Source organism: Salmo trutta, chromosome 32 (genome assembly GCF_901001165.1).
Source record: "Salmo trutta chromosome 32, fSalTru1.1, whole genome shotgun sequence".
In the NCBI taxonomy this organism is placed as follows: Eukaryota; Metazoa; Chordata; class Actinopteri; order Salmoniformes; family Salmonidae; genus Salmo; species Salmo trutta.
The window spans coordinates 31,920,275-31,941,846 of NC_042988.1; the positions used below are offsets into that span (position 1 = coordinate 31,920,275).

Here is a 21,572-nt window from a genome sequence, read left to right on the forward strand (position 1 = left end):
TTCTATTCATACCTTAGGCTAGTAAATCAAGTTGACTTAAAAGGTCATACTTGTGCTGACATCCACAGCGTTTACTGTGAATTTGATCTCAGCGAATGTCAGGGAAATTGTTGACAGTGCAGTGTGCTTGTCGACAATGCACATTTGAATCCAGGCCAGTGTTCATGTCAAGCATTTCCACAGAATCAAATTCAAATAATAAAAACATTTCTTTATTATCAAATAGCACATTTTGATCAGACTTGATTTGTTTTATGTACAGTATAAAAAGATAAGTGTTGGTCAAACTTCCACTGTCCCCTCCTTCACTATGGCCATGGCCAGGTTACGGGCTAGCGCTAGCCGCAGGAGCTCAATCTTGGTCGTCTCGATGTCCTCATCCTGAAAACACATTTAATGGATCATCCTCATCAGAATGTTTTTACTGATTCCATATTCAATATGATGTAATGGTGCAACTGGGCCTTCACGCTTCAGCAAACAGGAAAGGAGGGCTGCTAAACAACAGACAAAAATCATGACAAGAGCTTACCAAGAAAAACTTCCAAAAGGACTAATTCGAAGTAGAAAGGAGCACTCAAGAGAAAAGTGAGCTAAAATAAATAGATTTTTTTGGTTGAGCACACCAACTACTACTACTTTCTACCTTGAATTAATCCTTTTGGAAAATGTTCTTGGTAACCCCTTCTCATAATTATATAATACTTGATGTTAATGAAACCAACAGTCACTTTTCTGGAATACAATATTCAAATTAGGTGACAATGGAACTGTGCGATTGGCTAGCCATGAAAAGTCTGTGCTAAGCCCTCTCTGGAGCAGGGCCAGCTTAGCCCTGGGCTAAGGTTGGTGTTAACCCATTTTAGAATGTGCAAGTGTGAAGTCGGTTAGCCGTGGGCTAAGGAAGCTCTTAGTGCAGTGTGAACAGTTGCTAACCCCGGGCTAAGGAGGCTCTTAGTGCAGTGTGAACAGTTGCTAACCCTGGGCTAAGGAGGCTCTTAGTGCAGTGTGAACAGTTGCTAACCCCGGGCTAAGGAGGCTCTTAGTGCAGTGTGAACAGTTGCTAACCCTGGGCTAAGGAGGCTCTTAGTGCAGTGTGAACAGTTGCTAACCCTGGGCTAAGGAGGCTCTTAGTGCAGTGTGAACAGTTGCTAACCCCGGGCTAAGGAGGCTCTTAGTGCAGTGTGAACAGTTGCTAACCCCGGGCTAAGGAGGCTCTTAGTGCAGTGTGAACAGTTGCTAACCCTGGGCTAAGGAGGCTCTTAGTGCAGTGTGAACAGTTGCTAACCCCGGGCTAAGGAGGCTCTTAGTGCAGTGTGAACAGTTGCTAACCCCGGGCTAAGGAGGCTCTTAGTGCAGTGTGAACAGTTGCTAACCCCGGGCTAAGGAGGCTCTTAGTGCAGTGTGAACAGTTGCTAACCCCGGGCTAAGCAACTGTAGAGATTAGAGCATATTATAAAACAGTGTATTAGGAGATTGAAAGGGAAACAGACATTAGATAGAGGGTAACCCAGTACCTGCATGGGTCTGTCTGGGTTGGGAACACTCTTCCCTGAGGTCAGCTCCTCCAGACAGAACATCAGCTCATGAGTTTGATCAGCAGAGAAGATCACCTGCAAGAGGACAAGCCCAGAGATGAGCAACTGACTGCAACAAAAGGCTATTAGCCTAAAGAGGCACCATCTACAAAACTACCTTCCAAAGACAAAAGGTAAGAGCATATATTCAGATCTGATAAGAATCAATAAGGTAAGGTGATTTCTTAATTTAAATATTTTGACTATATATATATATATATATATATATATATATATAAGCCATTCATCTATTTTCTTTAAGATTACAAAGATGTTTTGCCGTTCATATTCAGTTAGTAAACCCCAAAAAGTGAAATTCATTCTATGGAATATGCTATACACTAGGTAAGTACAAAGAAGTTAATTTCAACGTTAAGTCATGGATGGAAGTTAATGATGTGGGCCAGTTGACCTCTTTCTGCTCCAGCAGGGGCAGGGCATCGGTCAGCAGAGTCATCCAGAAGGAACGTGGGGCGATCTTGGCCGTCATCAGGGAGAGGAGGAGCTTGGCGGCGTCCGAGAAACGCTTCTCGCCGTACAGCCGATGGAACTCACGGTACTTCCCTGCAGACAACAGGATCACATTCATCAAGGCAAAGTGTAGCAAAAACTGTTTCTCTACAGAAAGCGGTAATGCACATTTCTTATTGGACAAGTTCAGGTAGTCCATCCTGTTTCCTTCCGTAAATGGTGCCTAATGAATATGTCCCAGGACAGGAGGGGAACAGAATGAACACAATCACAATGCTCTCTCATTGGTATCATTGGTTACACAGACAGAGTATCAATGACATAGTATGGTGTAAAATGTATTTGCCACGGTTTCAAGTATAGAACAATGAGAAGTGCACCGAATTCCCAGAAATGATGTGAGAACCATCTATCAATCACACATGATGCCAGATGGAACACCCAATATGGTCACTGTAGAATTGTTTAGAAATTGAATTCTCATTCTACAGCACTGGTAGAACTTGTATGGCCTAAATGTAAATACACTGTGGTTCCACTTGATTGTTTAAGAACAAGATAACACATATATATATATATATATATATATATATATATATATATATATATATATATATATATATATATATATATATATATATATATATATATATATATATATATATATATATATATATATATATACACACACACACACACACACACACACACACATATATATATATACACTGCTCAAAAAAATAAAGGGAACACTTAAACAACACATCCTAGATCTGAATGAAATCAGATTATTAAATACTTTTTTTCTTTACATAGTTGAATGTGCTGACAACAAAATCACACAAAAATAATCAATGGAAATCCAATTTATCAACCCATGGAGGTCTGGATTTGGAGTCACACTCAAAATGAAAGTGCAAAACCACACTACAGGCTGATCCAACTTTGATGTAATGTCCTTAAAACAAGTCAAAATGAGGCTCAGTAGTGTGTGTGGCCTCCACGTGCCTGTATGACCTTCCTACAACGCCTGGGCATGCTCCTGATGAGGTGGCGGATGGTCTCCTGAGGGATCTCCTCCCAGACCTGAACTAAAGCATCTGCCAACTCCTGGACAGTCTGTGGTGCAACGTGGCGTTGGTGGATGGAGCGAGACATGATGTCCCAGATGTGCTCAATTGGATTCAGGTCTGGGGAACGGGCGGGCCAGTCCATAGCATCAATGCCTTCCTCTTGCAGGAACTGCTGACACACTCCAGCCACATGAGGTCTAGCATTGTCTTGCATTAGGAGGAACCCAGGGCCAACCGCACCAGCATATGGTCTCACAAGGGGTCTGAGGATCTCATCTCGGTACCTAATGGCAGTCAGGCTACCTCTGGCGAGCACATGGAGGGCTGTGCGGCCCCCCCAAAGAAATGCCACCCCACACCATGACTGACCCACCGCCAAACCGGTCATGCTGGAGGATGTTGCAGGCAGCAGAACGTTTTCCACGGCGTCTCCAGACTCTGTCACGTCTGTCACATGTGCTCAGTGTGAACCTGCTTTCATCTGTGAAGAGCACAGGGCGCCAGTGGCGAATTTGCCAATCTTGGTGTTCTCTGGCAAATGCCAAACGTCCTGCACGGTGTTGGGCTGTAATCACAACCCCCACCTGTGGACGTCGGGCCCTCATACCACCCTCATGGAGTCTGTTTCTGACCGTTTGAACAGACACATGCACATTTGTGGCCTGCTGGAGGTCATTTTGCAGGGCTCTGGCAGTGCTTCTCCTGCTCCTCCTTGCACAAAGGCGGAGGTAGCGGTCCTGCTGCTGGGTTGTTGCCCTCCTACGGCCTCCTCCACGTTTCCTGATGTACTGGCCTGTCTCCTGGTAGCGCCTCCATGCTCTGGACACTACGCTGACAGACACAGCAAACCTTCTTGCCACAGCTCGCATTGATGTGCCATCCTGGATGAGCTGCACCTGAGCCACTTCTGTGGGTTGTAGACTCCGTCTCATGCTACCACTAGAGTGAAAGCACCGCCAGCATTCAAAAGTGACCAAAACATCAGCCAGGAAGCATAGGAACTGAGAAGTGGTCTGTGGTCCCCACCTGCAGAACCACTCCTTTATTGGGGGTGTCTTGCTAATTGCCTATAATTTCCACCTGTTGTCTATTCCATTTGCACAACAGCATGTGAAATGTATTGTCAATCAGTGTTGCTTCCTAAGTGGACAGTTTGATTTCACAGAAGTGTGATTGACTTGGAGTTACATTGTGTTGTTTAAGTGTTCCCTTTATTTTTTTGACCAGGGCACTTCATAGTCACTGAACAGTTAGTCACTCATCAAGGCAGAACTAACTGTAAAGTGAGACATTACACTCACGTTACATTTTCCCCAGCTGTAGGTTATCATCAGCTGTTACAACAGCCTTAGGCCACAGACTGCAGCCTTATATGGACCACTTTTCTCCTATGTGAGAGTAAATCATCTAATAGAAAGGCCAAAATACATTATGGGTCTGAGTCAGTGTGTGTGTGTGTGATATGTGGCTGACTGAATGTCAAGTTAACATGCAACACCAAGCAGAGCTCTACAGTGCAACCATTTTACTCACATATGCGCCTAAATATTTTGCTGTGTGACCTGGAGTTTTTATTGAGGAGCACCAGTGTGCCTAGAAAAAGGTATGATTCTACCTTTATTACCGCAAATATATTGTGATTTGTGCTCCTGAATTTCTTTGTGTGCGCCTATATTTTTCAACTTAGGCGCACACGGGCTCCTTGTAAAACAGGTCAGTTTAGAGCCCTGCCAAGGAGTGTTGGCTTGTGTGTGTTTACAGTGCTTCATGTCTGTGTATGTACACGTCTGCACCCCATACCTAGAAAAGTAAGCCTGTCACTGAGCAGCATGGCTGGACCCAGGTTGTCAATCAGGTCCAGATCAGAGAAGGTCCCTTTGGCGCAGTAGTCCTGGAGAAACCTGAGATACAGACCATAGAGATACATCTATAGACCACAGAGATACAGTATATCTAGGCTACAGACTGGGTTAAACCCACAGGGGGTGGGGAGCGAGCGAGAGAGTGAGCGAGCGACTACAGGGTGGTCTGGTAGCTAGTGTTGTGGAAGCAGATGTCATAGGAGGACATCTTTGCTGCCCTTCTTGAAGTAATTCCAGATCTAACGCGGTGACTCCACTACGTAGCTTTCATAAACCCCCCCATGTTAGATCAGTGGTTACATCAAGGAAAGGAGGAAGGAAGGAAGAAGACATTTTCAAAGTATTTAAAACAGGCCGACGACTGAACAGGTCACATGGTCAGGATCAGTAAAACCTCCTGTAGACATACAGCACCTCTCTGATATGAGGGTGGCGAAGGCAGCATCTTTGGCTCTGATGCTCCAGGAGAGAGCAGAGCCCAGTCTGTTGTTCCTCAGGGCCTTCTTGGCCATGATCTTACAGATGCTCCTCACTGCAACACAGAGAGAGACATTACACCAAAGAGTTAGGGGGTAATATCCACAACAGGCATGACAGAAATCAGGGGGAGTTTGAATGTATTTTCCATGTGTGTTTTAGTAAGTGTCCATGTTGAGATTGAGGGAGTGAGACTGAATGTGGGTCTCAGTGAGAGCTTCATGCATGAGAGTAAGATGGACAACTGTTTTGGATAAGAGCGCGTGAGTACGTACGTGTATGCATCATATCTACCTTGTTCAGTCATCTGCCTCTGCTCACAGATCCTGATCACCTTCAGGGCCTTGCGCTCCGTGTCCAGAGGAACACGCTCTATCTGTAGCTCCAGGTACACACGGCCAAACTCTGGACAGTGGTCAAAGTAGTCCACAGCCAGCTGCCACAGGCTGAGGACCAGAGAGAAATAGCTGGTTAATCATGCACAGCTTAACCAATCATCCAATAGGAGCAGCACTGGAGGAGGTCAAACAGGGGAAGAGGCCTATACGCAGCCGACAACACTCTTTCTATAAAAGATAACTACTGAACACAGTGGACCTCAGCATGTGTAGTTTTGCAGACGTGACAGTTATCTATTAGAAAAACAGACATGTTGGCACTGGGAGTTATGCATATAGTCCAATCTATTACTAACCAGACTAGTGGGTCTGTCTCACCTGTGATGGGTGAAGAGTCCTGAGGCGTACTCCAGCAGTAGAAACTCCCTCAGGTTGGAGCCAAAACTAATCAACACAAACAGAGAACACATGTCATTATGGTCAACGTTGACGAAGGCTGTCACCCAAACACCTCCGTTTGTTCTGACCTCTGCTGCTGCTAAAAAAAAAAAACATTTCAGCGAGTGTGGGTTCTTCCTTTATTTCAAGTGTATGCCCTTTGAACCCGGCACCCAAATACTTCCTGTTATCACAAACATTTGAGCTGAGCACCCCAACTTCACTTTCTATGATTATGATCAATGTTACCATGAGAACGATATTGGCAGTCATGAGAACGATATTGGCAGTTAATGTCAACCCTTTGTGGGTCAACCCTTTGTGGGACAGTGGTGTGCTTAACTTACTGTAGGTTGTGAGACTGGAGCAGTTTACAGTGGTCCAGCAGGTCAGTCAGATGCCCCACAAACCACCAGTTGTTGAGAGCAATGCTGGAAAGCACAAATAACATGTCATAAATATATCACAACATATGAAACTGAACAGTAGTTAACATGAGAGACAGAGGGGAAATCCCATTGTGTGTCTTGCCCCCACATTTATTTCATCTTATCCACATTAGCAGTTACTGTTACCTTAGCAACAACACAGCTACTCTCCCTGGGTTCTATACCATAGAAATATAATTCCTTTGGTTTCTGTATTTCTATGGTCTATAGACACTCCTCCTCACCTGCAGTCCTTGATGACCTGGTGGATGTCAAACTCAAAGGCTGCCAGCAGGATGCTGTCCAGGGGCTCTGGGACACTCCTCGTGTCCAGGAACATGTGCATGCTAGACTGGAACACACACACACACACACACACACACACAGGACAGGACACTTACTCATAGTGTTGTGGTAAGTCCCAGGGCATACTAGTGCAACTCTGTATCATGTATAGTGTAGTAGTAAGTACCAGTGTGTAGTAGTAAGTGTGAAGTGTAGTACTAAGTACCTGTGCGTAGTAGTGCAGCTCTGTGGGCTTGACAGTGGGGTGGGAGAACAGCAGTCTGGTGACCAGGAAGTGATACCAGGTACTCAGCAGCTCCTTGTGCTCCAGAAGAACATCCTCATCACCAACCAGGATCTACATGGATAATTAGGAGGGCATGGATAAACCATGGATGGATATTTAGGAGGACATGGATAAACCATGGATGGATATTTAGGAGGACATGGATAATCCATGGATGGATATTTAGGAGGACATGGATAATCCATGGATGGATATTTAGGAGGACATGGATAATCCATGGATGGATATTTAAGAGAGCATGGATGGATATTTAGGAGGGTATGGATAAACCATGGATGGATATTTAGGAGGGTATGGATGGATATTTAGGAGGGTATGGATAAACCATGGATGGATATTTAGGAGGGTATGGATGGATATTTAGGAGGGTATGGATGGATATTTAGGAGGGTATGGATAAACCATGGATGGATATTTAGGAGGGTATGGATGGATATTTAGGAGGGTATGGATAAACCATGGATGGATATTTAGGAGGGTATGGATGGATATTTAGGAGGGTATGGATAAACCATGGATGGATATTTAGGAGGGTATGGATGGATATTTAGGAGGGTATGGATAAACCATGGATGGATATTTAGGAGGGTATGGATGGATATTTAGGAGGGTATGGATAAACCATGGATGGATATTTAGGAGGGTATGGATAAACCATGGATGGATATTTAGGAGGGTATGGATAAACCATGGATGGATATTTAGGAGGGTATGGATAAACCATGGATGGATATTTAGGAGGGTATGGATAAACCATGGACGGATATTTAGGAGGGTATGGATAAACCATGGATGGATATTTAGGAGGGTATGGATAATCCATGGATGGACATTTAGGAGGGTATGGATAAACCATGGATGGATGAATGAATGGATCAACAGGTGGAACATATGGATAGTAGATGGAAGAGACAGACAGCACCAACAAGAGATGATTTTAGCTCCTTTACAGTGCACACACACAGATGCAGGTACAGAGCCAAAGAATGGACTCTACATGTACAGAGCGAGTTCCTTTTGGCTAAGGTATACATTGCATACTATAGGTAGCTACACTGACTACAAAACATTAGGCTCTTTCTATGACAGACTGACCAGGTGAAAGCTATGATCCCTTATTTATGTCACCTGGCAAATCCACGTCAATCAGTGTAGATGAAGGGGAGGAGACAGGTTAAAGAAGGATTTTTAACCTCTATGGGCTAGGTGGGACGCTTGCGTCCCACCTACTCAACAGCCAGTGTAATCCCGTGGCGCGATATTCAAATACCTTAGAAATGCTATTACTTCAATTTCTCAAACATGACTATTTTACACCATTTTAAAGACAAGACTCTCGTTAATCTAACCACACTGTCCGATTTCAAAAAGGCTTTACAACGAAAGCAAAACATTAGATTATGTCAGCAGAGTACCCAGCCAGAAATAATCAGACACCCATTTTTCAAGCTAGCATATAATGTCACATAAACCCAAACCACAGCTAAATGCAGCACTAACCTTTGATGATCTTCATCAGATGACAATCCTAGGACATTATGTTATACAATACATGCATGTTTTGTTCAATCAAGTTCATATTTATATCAAAAAACAGCTTTTTACATTAGCATGTGACTAGCATGTGACTTGCATTCCCACCGAACACTTCCGGTGAATTTACTAAATTACTCACGATAAACGTTCACAAAAAACATAACAATTATAGATACAGAACTCCTTTATGCACTCGCTATGTCCGATTTTAAAATAGCTTTTCGGTGAAAGCACATTTTGCAATATTCTGAGTAGATAGCCCGGCCATCACAGGCTAGCTATTTTGACACCCACCAAGTGTGGTACTCACCAAACTCCAATTTACTATTAGAAAAGTTTGACTACCTTTGCTGTCTTCGTCAGAATGCACTCCCAGGACTTCTACTTCAATAACAAATGTTGGTTTGGTTCCAAATAATCCATAGTTATATCCAAATAGCGGCGTTTTGTTCGTGCGTTCAAGACACTATCCGAAGAGTGACGCGCCCGACACGTTTCGTGACAAAAAAAATTCAAAATATCCCATTACCGTACTTCGAAGCATGTCAACCGCTGTTTAAAATCAATTTTTATGCTATTTTTCTCGTAAAAAAACGATAATATTCCGACCGGGAGTCGTTGTTTTCGTTCAAAGAGAGAGAAAGTAAACATGGTGTCGGCTCGTGCACACGCCTCCAGTCTCATTGTCCTCAGATCGACCACTTACAAAATGCGCTAATGTTTTTCAGCCATGGCCTGCAAAGCCACCATTCATCGTTCTGGCGCCTTCTGAGAGCCTATGGGAGCATTAGAAAATGTCACGTCATGCCAGAGATCCCCTGTTTTGGTTAGAGATGATCAAGAAGGCCATGAAATGGTCAGAGAGAGCGCTTCCTGTTTGGAATCTTCTCAGGTTTTGGCCTGCCAAATGAGTTCTGTTATACTCACAGACATCATTCAAACAGTTTTAGAAACTTTAGGGTGTTTTCTATCCAAATCAAACAATTATATGCATATTCTAGTTACTGGGCAGGAGTAGTAACCAGATTAAATCGGGTACGTTTTTTATCCGGCCGTGCAAATACTGCCCCCTATCCCCAACAGGTTTGAAACAATTGAGACATGGATTGTGTATATGCGCCATTCAGAGGGTGAATGGACAAGACAAAACATTTAAGTGACTTTGAACCGGGTATGGTAATAGGTGCCAGGTGCACTGGATTGAGTGTGTCAAGTACTGCAACGCTGCGGAGTTTCACGCTCAACAGTTTCCTGTGTGTATCAAGAATGGTCCACCACCCAAAGGACATCTAGACAACTTGACAACTGTGGGAAGCATTGGAGTCAACATGGGCCAGCATCCCTGTGGAATGTTTGACACCTTGTAGAGTCCATGGCCCGATGAATTTAGACTGTTCTGAGGGCAAAAGGGGGTGCAACTCAATATGATGACAGTGTTCCTAATGTTTTGTACACTGTGTATACCTGTCACCTACCTCTACTGATCACCACACAGATGCCAGGACAGGTATTGGGCAGTTCCACTGACCTTACAGATGTCCTCCAGGTGGGGGTTGCTGGCAAAGGACTGGTCCTGGAGACAGCGGTCCACCTCCTCGCGCCAGTGTCTCCACTTTACATCAAACTCTGTCAGGGTCTGAGTCTCACCAGGCTACAGTAAGATGTCAGAGGAGAGAGAGCTAGAGTTACAACCATAGATATACATTTAATATACGTGTTCTACTTGATTCTGTGGTTAAAACTGGGCGCTGTTCAGGAGGTTGAAACGTTCAGATAGAAATGCACTATGTACATTGAAGATGGGCATCTTCATGAGCAGATTGTCCAGCAGTTTGAACATGGCCCTGGCTGCAGGCTGCAAAGTTGCCTGTTTCACCAGGACCTGCCTGGCCTCATCCATCCGGCCCTGCAGCACATAGCTGATCACCTGGAGACACACAGAGGGGGGACAGTGTGGTTCAATAGGGGAGAAAGAATATCTGCATACAGACTAGTGCACAAATAAACATGAATAGCAGTTATTACACAATAGAAATAAGTTATAGGAGTTAAACTGGGCAAAGAAAGTCTGCACAGATAAAATACATAGTATATCAATGAGTTTATTTCAACCACATTGGAAGCAATCATCGAGAACCATTTAAAAAGGCAAATTCACCTCAAAATTTCACTGGAGGTCTTGAGGATCCACTAAAGATGTTTTGATCAAACAGGTCTCTATGCTGACATTTTTTACAAGGAGCACATGTGCTCGTAAGTTGAAAAATGTAGGAGCACACAAAGAAATTAAGGAGCACAATGAAAGTATTTGAGGAAGTGTTTTTATGAAAATAAATTAAAAGTTTACGAATAAAACGTTTTTTGGAGTGTTCCATGCTCAATCAATTACAATGTACGCTCAAATATGAGTAATTTAGGTGAGACAATGTTCAGCTTCCCCTTTGAGTTCTCCGACGTGTCTCTTCGCTATCAGTTGAGCAAGCTCAAACTAACATTGAAAAACAGCATAGCGTGTGAACAAAACAATGTAAATAGCCAAGAAACACGAGAACAAAGTCACACGTTAGTAGACTTTCAGGTGAAATCAACAAACTTCTACGCTGTGCACTTCTAAAAATGTATCTTTCAGCACTTCACTCACAGTGCACACAGCACCCCAGGCGCTGTTGCTGCTCGAGGTGGGAAAGCTATATGGGATTTGTAGTTCTGTGTGTGATTAGCTACCAGCTATGAAACAAAAACAGCACGTTTACTTTGAAAATAGCTACGGCAGCAATTTTTTCCCCAATATAAATCACATGCTCAGACATTACTTTTTCAGTTCGCACATTTATTTTTAGGCGCATATCTGAGTAAAATATCACACTGTAGAGCCCGGTCAAAGACAAAAATCGGTCTGACGTATGTGCGCACTGTGCCAATAGAGTTTTAAAAAGGCAGAGAAAGACAGGAGAGGGGTGTATGTGTACGTACCACGTCCCAGTAGGCCTGGTGCTCTGCGGGGCTCTCACTCGCCAGCACCTCCCTGGCCTTCTCATCTACGTCAGCCTTGTGCAGCCTGACCCAGTCGAGGAGGTGGAGCACAAGGGAGCCAGCTGGAGGGCCACATACAAAAAACAGGGTGCAGAAAATATTAATGTTCTGTTCACACCATAGAGATAGATGACTCATCATGGATATAACCCCTTTTAGCGTGGACAGTGAGGACTTCCACCCAGTTGATTACTTTAAAATGGTGGGGATTCATACGAGTTTGGGCAGGGGTCGTGTTTGCTTTCAGAAATCGGCATTTTCAAAACTCAGACCATTAAAAAATCTGCGTTTTTAACCATTTAACCTGCGTTTCATATTGAAAGTCAACAGTGTTTTTTGGCTTCACTAGAGTGATCAGGAGCTTGCAACTGTAGTTTCTTTACACAAAATACATTAGTGCAAAATCGTTGACAACAGAAGTGCAACGCTATTTGGCTAGCAGCCAGACATAAGTAAATTAGCCTATAATAAAAAATAAAGGTTTTTTTTGCAAAAACGATGTATGGCCATCATATTTCTAATGTTTAGCTTGAAGTTAATATTGCATTTTAACTTGCTACTGGAGAAAACCTATACTGGAAGAAAGTACCGGAGAAAAGTAGCCTACACATCAGCCAGGGCACTGATGATCCAATGACGAGAGCAAATATATTTCATCCAAGTGGAGAAGTGGAACTGAAGCACAAAATTTGTAATTTTACAATCATGATTATTTCAGCAAACCCTGACTGAAGCCTAGCAGAATTTACAATACGAAGCATTTTAGATCTGTGTGAAAAATGCAGAATCCTGTGTTAACGCAACCCCTGTAGGAGCAGCCAATGAAAAAGTAGAAAATGGAGATAGCCTCAATGGTGCTGCCCATGATATCACAGACACAAAGATGAGTCTTCTATCTAGCTCTATGGTTCACACCTAGAGGATGCTTCTGTGTCCAAAGCAACGTCAAGGTTGACACACAAAATATAAACTCTACCTGGAGCTGCATCGATGAACAACACTTCACAAAGATTCCAGATCAGCTCTACTGCCAGCAGGATTGACACCTATCATGAAAAACAGGAGAGAAGAGTTGTGCCAAGGAAATCATTATGATACAACTCAGACTGTTTTAGTGTATAACATTACAAAGGTGTTCATCTTCATCGTTCACTCAAGATAATTTTCTCATGTTTGCTGATTCAATGTTATATTACTTGGGTTATGTTCTCTTGACATAAGGGTAAGTGGTTAGTCGAACTGAATAGGCGCAGACATGTACTCTACCTGATTTCCATACTGTGTAGCCAACGCTGCATCTTGTGTAGAAACTGCAAAGTGAGAGGAAATAGCATGTTACTTAAGTCTGTCTATAAACTGCATAGATAAACATATGATTGTTGAAATGTTGCCATATACTATACCTGCGACTTGCTGGAGTTCCTCCATACATGCTCGAATCACAGACCTGTAGTTCTTGCTAATACTGACGAACCTGAATAAATATGTGAAATTGATAAACGAGTACACACCCAAAACTATGCAAAACATTTTGATTACTATGAGATTAAGTCACACACATCACCACTGTCTGGTTATATTTAGAACCAGGAGCTTTTCCTGACCACATGACAAAGGAAAACTCAGAGCCCTAGTTTGAATTACAAGAGAAAGTAGTCTATCCCATCCTTACTGGGGTTTCTTGTTCTTGCTGGGCAGATCCTCTCTGATCCTCTGCAGACCAACAAAAATGTGATGGGACTCATTGAAGAGTTTACGCAAAATAGGGGAATAGATGTCCTCATCTTTCCTGACCTCATGGACAAAGGGACAACCCCCTGCAGATCCACCTGAAGAGATGCACAGGGAGAGTGAGTTAGAAAGGAGGATGCTTTGTACTTTGACATGATTTGAGTCATGACTTTATTACCAAGTTATACGTTCAACTCTCATATCTACCTGATGCTTTGTAAATGGTCTCATAAACCAGGATATCTCCAGGACCCCACACAAATCCCAAGTGTTTTTGGTTGCTGTCGAACCCAGGGATAGGCTGAAAGAGAGAAACAGTAGTTTATGTGCCGGGGGGCTAGGGTCAGTCTGTTTCATCTGGAGCATTCTCTTGTCTTATCCGGTGTCCTGTGTGAATTTAAATATGCTCTCTCTAATTCTCTCTTTCTTTCTTTCTCTCTCTCTCTCGGAGGACCTGAGCCCTAGGACCATGCCTCGGGACTACCTGGCATGATGACTCCTTGCTGTCCCCAGTCCACCTGGCCATGCTGCTGCTCCAGTTTCAACTGTTCTGCCTGCGGCTACGGAACCCTGACCTGTTCACCGGACGTGCTTGTTGCACCCTCGACAACTACAATTATTATTATTTGACCATGCTGGTCATTTATGAACATTTTAACATCTTGACCATGTTCTGTTATAATATCCACCCGGCACAGCCAGAAGAGGACTGGCCACCCCTCATAGCCTGGTTCCTCTCTAGGTTTCTTCCTAGGTTTTTGGCCTTTCTACTGAGTTTTTCCTAGGGAGTTTTTCCTAGCCACCGTGCCTCTTTTACATGCATTGCTTGCTGTTTGGGGTTTTAGGCTGGGTTTCTGTACAGCACTTTGATATTTCAGCTGATATACGAAGGGCTATATAAATAAATTTGATTTGAAACGCCTCGTTCGTTTATTTATGTGGACATAGCTAGGTAGTTAACCTTCTAGAGATTATTCTGCCTTGCTGCCAGTTTCAACCCACTGAAACCAGTCATCACAAATGAAAAATCAACATTGTGCAATGCTGCCAGTATTATTGTGGACACTTGAGGTCAGAGACGTTTGAATGAAGTGTCAGCTAGTTAGCGAACTAACGTTAGCTAGCTGCATAGCCTGCCCTGGACACATTTTGATTCCACAACAACAGAGCACGAGCGGTACTTACAGTAGTTGTTGGCTCCACATCTACCTCCTCCATTACCACCCAATTTGATCAAATCAATAAGGCGAATCAATAAATATAACTTAATCCACGAGCGATACAAATACTGACATTTCAAATAATATAACACAGAAATTAGGCGCTTCAACCATTCAGCTGCAGGACCCCAAAGCGTGCGCATGTCTGATGTCATAGGAATTCTGTGTCGTGCCTGACTAAAAATGCAAGCTTGCACTAAAGGGGACACAATTAGTCAGTTGTCAATTTGACAAGTAATGTCGCCATGAGAATATATTATTCCAATGAATAAAATCAATTTATACCAATATCTACCAATCATAATGTTTTGGTACTAATTTTCTCAAAGTTTTAAGAACTAATGGCCACCAGATACAAACAGTTATTTATATACCCCAATGTGCAGATTTTAGTAATAATTAATTGTCTAATGAAATGTTCCTTATAACATTTAGGCTATTTCCAATTGCAAATATGGGATTTTTACAATGTTGCACCATTCTGGACTTTATCAACATCCATCCAATACTGTGTGGGCAACATTAGTTTATTGCTGGATCATCTATATTTTGGTACAAGTACTGTACAACCAAATATTTCATTGTTCCATCTGTGGTACAACTGCATAATTTGTTGGCTGAATGTTATGGTCTATAAAAACAAAATGGCTACTGAGGATCAGTCCTCTCTTCCATGACAAAATTCCAGAATGGTTTAAATTCCCAAACATTGACCCTTCAGTACACTTTCTTAAATAACCTGATTTTTATTGAGCAAATGTACAGCAATGGCACTGTTAACATCAAAGCATTAGGACGTTTTCGGTGAATATTTTCATAAAATAAAACAAAAGGGAACGTGTTATAAATGCGCGTGCACGTGTTACAGAAACGCGCATTACGACATTCCCGCCCTCTGCCAGCGCTCAACATCTTACCCTGTGACCAACGTTGGCCAATGAATGTGAAGTATAGGGCACGAGCATGTGTTTGTGATCGCGCACGTAAGGCCGGTATTTTAATCGGGAGCGGGTACGTGCGCGTACACGTCTATTCGTTGTGTGGCGGCGTAGAGAAGCGCAAATAGAGTAACCATGGCTGACGAGAAACCCAAGGTGAGTTGCTTGAAAATATGCTTACATCTCATCACATTTTTTCACATACATAACACAAATAGAACTAAGGAAAAATGTACATGTAATATTTCCTTACTTGAGATCTTAGTAGACTCAAGTTTTGAAAATGCAAGTACTCCATTGGAGACACCGGAAGACCTGTGCACGCGCCTGCATGGGCGCGTGGCTTGCTGCTTGATTCGCAGCCAACTAGCGTTTGCTAGCTGATCATGATAGTAAGCAGTGCATGCGCTCTCTTCAGTTCTTAATCTTTTGTATTTGCAAATGTAATCTGACAAACTCAGTTCAGATTCAAGCGGTTGTATCAATCATCACTTTGTCAATTTCTTCAGTTACAAACTTGTTACATTCATTCATGGTTACAGCAAGGGTCCCTCTCATCTGCTTATGGAGCCAGCTATCACAGCATGTTACAAATGAGTCAAATGGTGTGACTGAGACAGTGTTAAAAACCATGTTTTACTCCTATGTGTTTTCATGTGTAAAAGTATGATCAATATTTTGAAATGTGTGTGTGTGTGTGTGTGTGTGTGTGTGTGTGTGTGTGTGTGTGTGTGTGTGTGTGTGTGTGTGTGTGTGTGTGTGTGTGTGTGTGTGTGTTGACAAATGATCAGATGTTTGACACATACATGTTTAATATGTGTCGTCATTTGGATGAATTCTAGAATGTGAAAAGCACCTATCCTGTAGTCAGCATGATAAATTCCACTCTGGGCTTAGGGGTAGACTGAACATTGTCCAAAAGCACATCTTGTCTCATTACGTTGCCACAGCGCCATGACTTTTAGAACAAGTAAATAATAGTCAAGACAGATTAACTTGTATGTCACTGCAGAACTATCCAAGGCCCTTGTAAGTGTTCTATAAAACTTTAAATATTTGGTCTATTTTCACTGTTCAGAAACTGCTTATATTCAGACAGTGCACTGCTGACAAAAACTCTGTGTAAATGTTTCTGCTGGCCTAAAATCTATGATGGTCATATCAAGGTTACCATTAGCCTGGGACCTGACTGATAATTTGCTTTGCATCAACTGTATCAGCCAAGCAACATTTGTATCTGATCGTCCCAGGTAAGGTTACCATTAGCTGCTTTTATCAACGCTAGTATTCACACACTAGCATTACTAGGAATTAGCTTGCAAAAAAATTGAATAGTCTGCAAGAATCCAGAAGTTAAATAAAATTCAATTTCAACTTACTCTGTTGATTGTCTGTAGGGCTGGTCTTTATGCAGAGGGGACATTGAGAAAAAACATCTAATAGAACATTCAGAATTTCCAAATGTGGGTCTATTGTAGTCCGAATTGCTCTACCCTTACCTCGTGTAAAAATAAAAGTCCTGCATGGCGCCATACCAGCACAAAAAAAAGCAATAACTTTTATTTTGACATGAGGTAAGCAGAGAGGAACTGACCTCGCTGAGGAACTGCATGGGTCTACAACAGATCCATGTTTGGAAAGTCTGTTTAATTACACGTTCCATTCGATTCCAATTCCCCCCAACATAAGGTCCAAGCCTACAGACAATCGGCAGAGTAAGATGAAAGTTCATTTTATTTAACTTCTGGCTTTCGGCGGACTATTCTGTTTTTTGCAAGCTAATTCACAGCAACCCTAGTGTGTAAATGCTAGTGTTTCTAAAAGCAGCTAGGTTACCATATATTGTATTCAGTGTTTGTCTATATGAGCTAGCCATGTTTAAAGCTGCAATATGTAACTTTTTGGGTGACCTGACAAAATTCACATAGCAATGTGAGTTATAGATGTCATTCTCATTGAAAGCAAGTTTAAGAAGTGGTAAATCTGTTATATGTGCGCTATTTCTATGCTTCCCATTCTTAAGTTTAGTTTTTACGTATTTTACTTCTTTACTTTATACACCAGCTTCAAACAACTGAAAATACTATATTTTTGGTTATGGAAAAGATATTTCACAGCGGTTTAAATGGTACAATAATTCTCTACACTATACTTGCTTTTGTTGTCACTTAAACTGAAATTAGGTGGACTATTTGACTTTTAACAGACTTGATTATCTGTCACATGTAATAGAGGGTATAACGGTAATTCTAGACATTACATTTATACTATATCTGCGTTTCATCTCACTGAATACACCCCCAATGTTTGTTGTGTCCATCAGGAGGGAGTGAAAACAGAAAACAACGACCACATAAACCTGAAGGTGGCGGGACAGGACGGCTCGGTGGTGCAGTTCAAGATCAAGAGACACACGCCGCTCAGCAAACTCATGAAGGCGTACTGCGAGAGACAGGTGAGTCTGACATGGCAACCATGATGATGCCACTGAGTGCACAACATCAGCAGCGGCATCAGAGGGCAAGGTTGAGCTACTACCATATAGGTTATACCTATCAAGTCCTTTTGAATCTGCATAATGTGCCGAGGGGGTAGAGGTGGTTTCTGGACAGAGGCCAAGTCACAAGCAGCTAGCAGCACCTCTACCCTATACATAGGGCCAGGGCCAGTATTCATAAAGTGTCTCAGAGTGGGAGTGCTGATCAAGGATCAGGTCCCGCTCTGTCCATGTCATTTATTAATTGTGATCTAAACGGACCAAGGCAAAGCTGGTCCTATGTCATCATTCTCCTCCTGAGAGGAAGAGGAATGATTCATATTCCTGCACAATGTCTATTTAGAATTTATTATCGCACATTGTATTGCACAATTCCCTGGCACATTTCTAAATTTCCTACTTCAATTCGTTTGAGTGCCTCCTTGTATCATAGGAACATTTTTATCCTCGTTCTTATTCATTGAGATTTTCTTTTTAGTACTCTTTTATTTACTTAATTACTTTCCTATTGTCGAGAGGTGAACCTGTAACTAAGCATTTCTTTGCACTGTGTACTCCACGAATGTCATGTGTACAGGTATATGACTAATACATCTGAACTCTGAAACGCTTTATGACTATGGGCCCAGGAACTTTTCCCTAATGACCTGTCCTGGAAAAAGTCCTGACCCTAACTATGGGAATACAGGGGTTGATGAAAGATGACAGCTCATATTATCCATTGAGGACAAGGAAACTCATTGAAGAGAGAACGCGATACATGCACCCTTTTATACACTTGTATCTCTTTGATCTGTTCACTGTCAGATGTAGTCTATATTGTCTGTTACAGGAGACGAGCGCTATGGGCTGTGTTGTCTTCATCGTATTATCATCTTCCTTTTCATCGTCCTCATTATTCCAGTGTCCCAGCTCTATGTGTGGTTAAGAGCATTGGGCCAGTAACTGGAAGGTCGCTGGTTCGAATCCCCTACCCGAATAGGTGAAAAATATTTTTGGTGTCTTTGAACAAGGCACTTAACCCTAATTGCTCCTGTAAGTCGCTCTGGATAAAAGCGTCTGCTAAATGACTAAAATGTAATGTAGTAATGACTCTGTACTGTCCACTCTTCTGATTTTTGTTCTTGAAACACTTTTTATTTGGTCAAATACCCTTTATTTTAATATGCACCAAATGTACTTGTCATATTCAATGCAATTTGCATTAGTAAGGCTTAAGCTTAACTTGCCTATCTCTCTGGCTGTAGGCTGATTAGTAAATACTAAGCCTTACTGCTGGATCATTATGGCCAATCTGATCTGTGCTATTTATGATCTTATAGGCTAATTGAGGGGATTTACACTGCATTACCTAATAAGTACTTTTAAAATAGGGTTCTTGGCTTTGGATTCTCCCAACATATCAAAGGTATTTTTGTTCTCTTCCCTAGTGCACTTGGAGCTGTTCTGTTCTACATGTCTTTTTGAATGATTGTGTTCATGCTGCTTGCACTGGCAAGTACAGAGATGTAGAGATGGAGGCAGAGATGTAGAAACTGAGCCTTTGCTCTCTAGTGCTAGGCCTGTCTTATCCAGGCTTGCCCAGGCCTAATCTCAATGCTGTGTGTGCGTGCCCACCCATAATGGATCTTGTGTGTCTCTTTAGACCAGTGAAGTCATGGAAGTAGGCCAGGCTCTACAGGCTTTGTTGAGTAGAAGCCACTTCCCTCCCTATCCTGTTGTTTCTTCCTTTATCTGATAAAAATGATGTCGGCCAACGTGGATATGGGGTGGCAATATAGTAACGCCCTTCCCTATCTTCTCATCCCTTCCTTTCTGCAGTGTTTTCATTCACATAGTAGAGAAGCGACAGGAGTTTTTAAAGGAATGGCTAACCTTGCTTCCTCAGTGCCGTACACTGTTAATGGATTGCTTGGCAAGGGTTGGGAAAATGTTGTTTTCTTTGGACATTTTACTTGGAGAGATTGTTTTGTGCCAGACAGTTTAATGGAATTTAGTATCTGTGTGTCTGTAGGGGTTGACGATTAGGCAAATCCGGTTCCGGTTCGACGGACAGCCTATAAACGAGACAGACACACCTGCACAGGTAATCCTGGAGTCTCATGGGAGGAACTGATTTGTTACGTCAATTCACTCTATTTTGCTTGAACAACACCATTCCAGTAAAAATACATTATACATTCCTCCCTGTTTTGAGAATAACAATGAACATTTGTGCATGTCAAAAGAATGTTAAATGCAAAATGTCTTCTAACAAAAGTTTTCCATTCACAGCTAATTTATGTACATTTTTGTCATGAATGCCATGTCATCTAATGAAATCGGGTTTTATATCAAATTGACTTAATTTCCTTCCTTTTTCCTGGCAGTTGGAAATGGAGGATGAAGATACGATCGATGTTTTCCAGCAACAGACAGGAGGCCTCTACTAGCATGTCAAGTACTCCCCCACATCTTCCTCCACCCCCCAGACGGCTGCTTTGCAGCTTGTCCCATTTTCCACCACAGAACCAATACCATGCGGAAGAAGTCCTGCTCACAGTTATACATAACTGTTGATGTATAGTGTTTTCATTCTTGCCTTTGTTTCCTTCCTGTTTTGTACATAAACAACCTCCGCTAAAACAACTCAGATTTGAGTAACATTCATACAAGGTGTGCTGCGAATGAACGCTGCAAGATCCAGCTCTTAAAAAGTCCATTGTTTTGGTGACTGGTTGGTTATCACTTATTCAGAGATCAAGAAAAGTTATTTTCCACCCCGTTCACTGTTTGAGAATAAGACTGGTTTGTTATTCAACTTAATTTTCTGTTGTCTGTTTCAGAAAATTGGTTTTATATCTTTTTTATATAGTAGTGGTTGTGTAGAATGAAACATCTTGAACATAGTTTGACTAGGCCATGCTTGTAATAAGGAAACCCTGAAGAGATGTTTTAGTCCAGGTAAACATCTGTATTGTCTTGTTAAAATAAAGTTATTCTCTCTTTTTAACCAAACTCTATTTATTTCGTCTCTGTTTAGTGTGTGACTGGGTCATTAAAGCTGGTGCAAATATTTGTAATCATTCATTTTAAGTGTGCGTCCTTGTGCGTACAACAGCTCATGCTCACCAATCCCCTTTTTCAGTATGAAAACATAATTATGGAGATTTTATCAGTGAAAAACCACCACAGTGATTGAACTGTAAGCTTGATGATCTCCACTGACTGTATAAAATACCACGTAGCAATGTTGGCACTGTCAGTGTAAAGATTCACTCAAAACGGGGAAAGAGGATGTTAAGGACAGTGGGACTATTGAATGAAGACAAGCCAAACAAATATAGTAACTCTTTTGAGTAACATTGTGTCCATACTCATC

At 42.2% G+C, this 21,572-nt stretch overlaps 2 protein-coding genes across 3 annotated transcripts; one reads left to right on the forward strand and one right to left on the reverse strand.

Moving 5' to 3' along the window:
• Window positions 1–190: 190 nt before the first annotated feature.
• LOC115171715 (nuclear pore complex protein Nup85) lies at window positions 191–14,925 on the reverse strand. Its single transcript, XM_029728778.1, has 19 exons — window positions 14,742–14,925; window positions 13,764–13,857; window positions 13,498–13,654; window positions 13,229–13,299; window positions 13,092–13,135; window positions 12,802–12,871; window positions 11,766–11,887; window positions 10,585–10,719; window positions 10,321–10,443; window positions 7,176–7,307; window positions 6,910–7,016; window positions 6,584–6,667; window positions 6,177–6,242; window positions 5,755–5,906; window positions 5,398–5,515; window positions 4,922–5,022; window positions 1,990–2,141; window positions 1,518–1,613; window positions 191–381 (listed from the first exon to the last, which is right to left on the reverse strand). Exons 1-19 carry the CDS (start codon window positions 14,772–14,774, stop codon window positions 283–285), a joined length of 1,956 nt encoding a protein of 651 aa, XP_029584638.1. The 5' UTR covers window positions 14,775–14,925; the 3' UTR covers window positions 191–282.
• An 831-nt stretch (window positions 14,926–15,756) lies between these two features.
• Window positions 15,757–21,208, forward strand: LOC115171719 (small ubiquitin-related modifier 2). Of its 2 annotated transcripts, XM_029728787.1 has the most exons (4): window positions 15,757–15,870; window positions 18,038–18,169; window positions 20,226–20,297; window positions 20,581–21,208. In XM_029728787.1, exons 1-4 carry the CDS (start codon window positions 15,850–15,852, stop codon window positions 20,641–20,643), a joined length of 288 nt encoding a protein of 95 aa, XP_029584647.1. In that variant the 5' UTR covers window positions 15,757–15,849; the 3' UTR covers window positions 20,644–21,208. The 2 variants fall into 2 exon arrangements, with proteins under 2 accessions (XP_029584647.1, XP_029584648.1); XM_029728788.1 differs by lacking the exon at window positions 20,226–20,297.
• The last annotated feature ends 364 nt before the right edge of the window (window positions 21,209–21,572 follow it).

What these genes read in the sequence shown, in the direction of transcription:
- LOC115171719 (XM_029728787.1), top strand. Translation starts at nt 15,850, where the DNA reads ATGGCTGACGAGAAACCCAAG. An exon ending in AGGCGTACTGCGAGAGACAG is followed by an intron (nt 18,170 to 20,225) that starts GTGAGTCTGACA and finishes GTGTGTCTGTAG; the next exon opens with GGGTTGACGATTAGGCAAAT. An exon ending in AGACAGACACACCTGCACAG is followed by an intron (nt 20,298 to 20,580) that starts GTAATCCTGGAG and finishes TTTTCCTGGCAG; the next exon opens with TTGGAAATGGAGGATGAAGA.
- LOC115171715 (XM_029728778.1), bottom strand. Translation starts at nt 14,774, where the DNA reads ATGGAGGAGGTAGATGTGGAGCCAACAACTACT. An exon ending in GTTCATCGATGCAGCTCCAG is followed by an intron (nt 11,888 to 12,801) that starts GTAGAGTTTATA and finishes GTGGCCCTCCAG; the next exon opens with CTGGCTCCCTTGTGCTCCAC. An exon ending in TGAAGATGCCCATCTTCAAT is followed by an intron (nt 10,444 to 10,584) that starts GTACATAGTGCA and finishes ATCTTACTGTAG; the next exon opens with CCTGGTGAGACTCAGACCCT.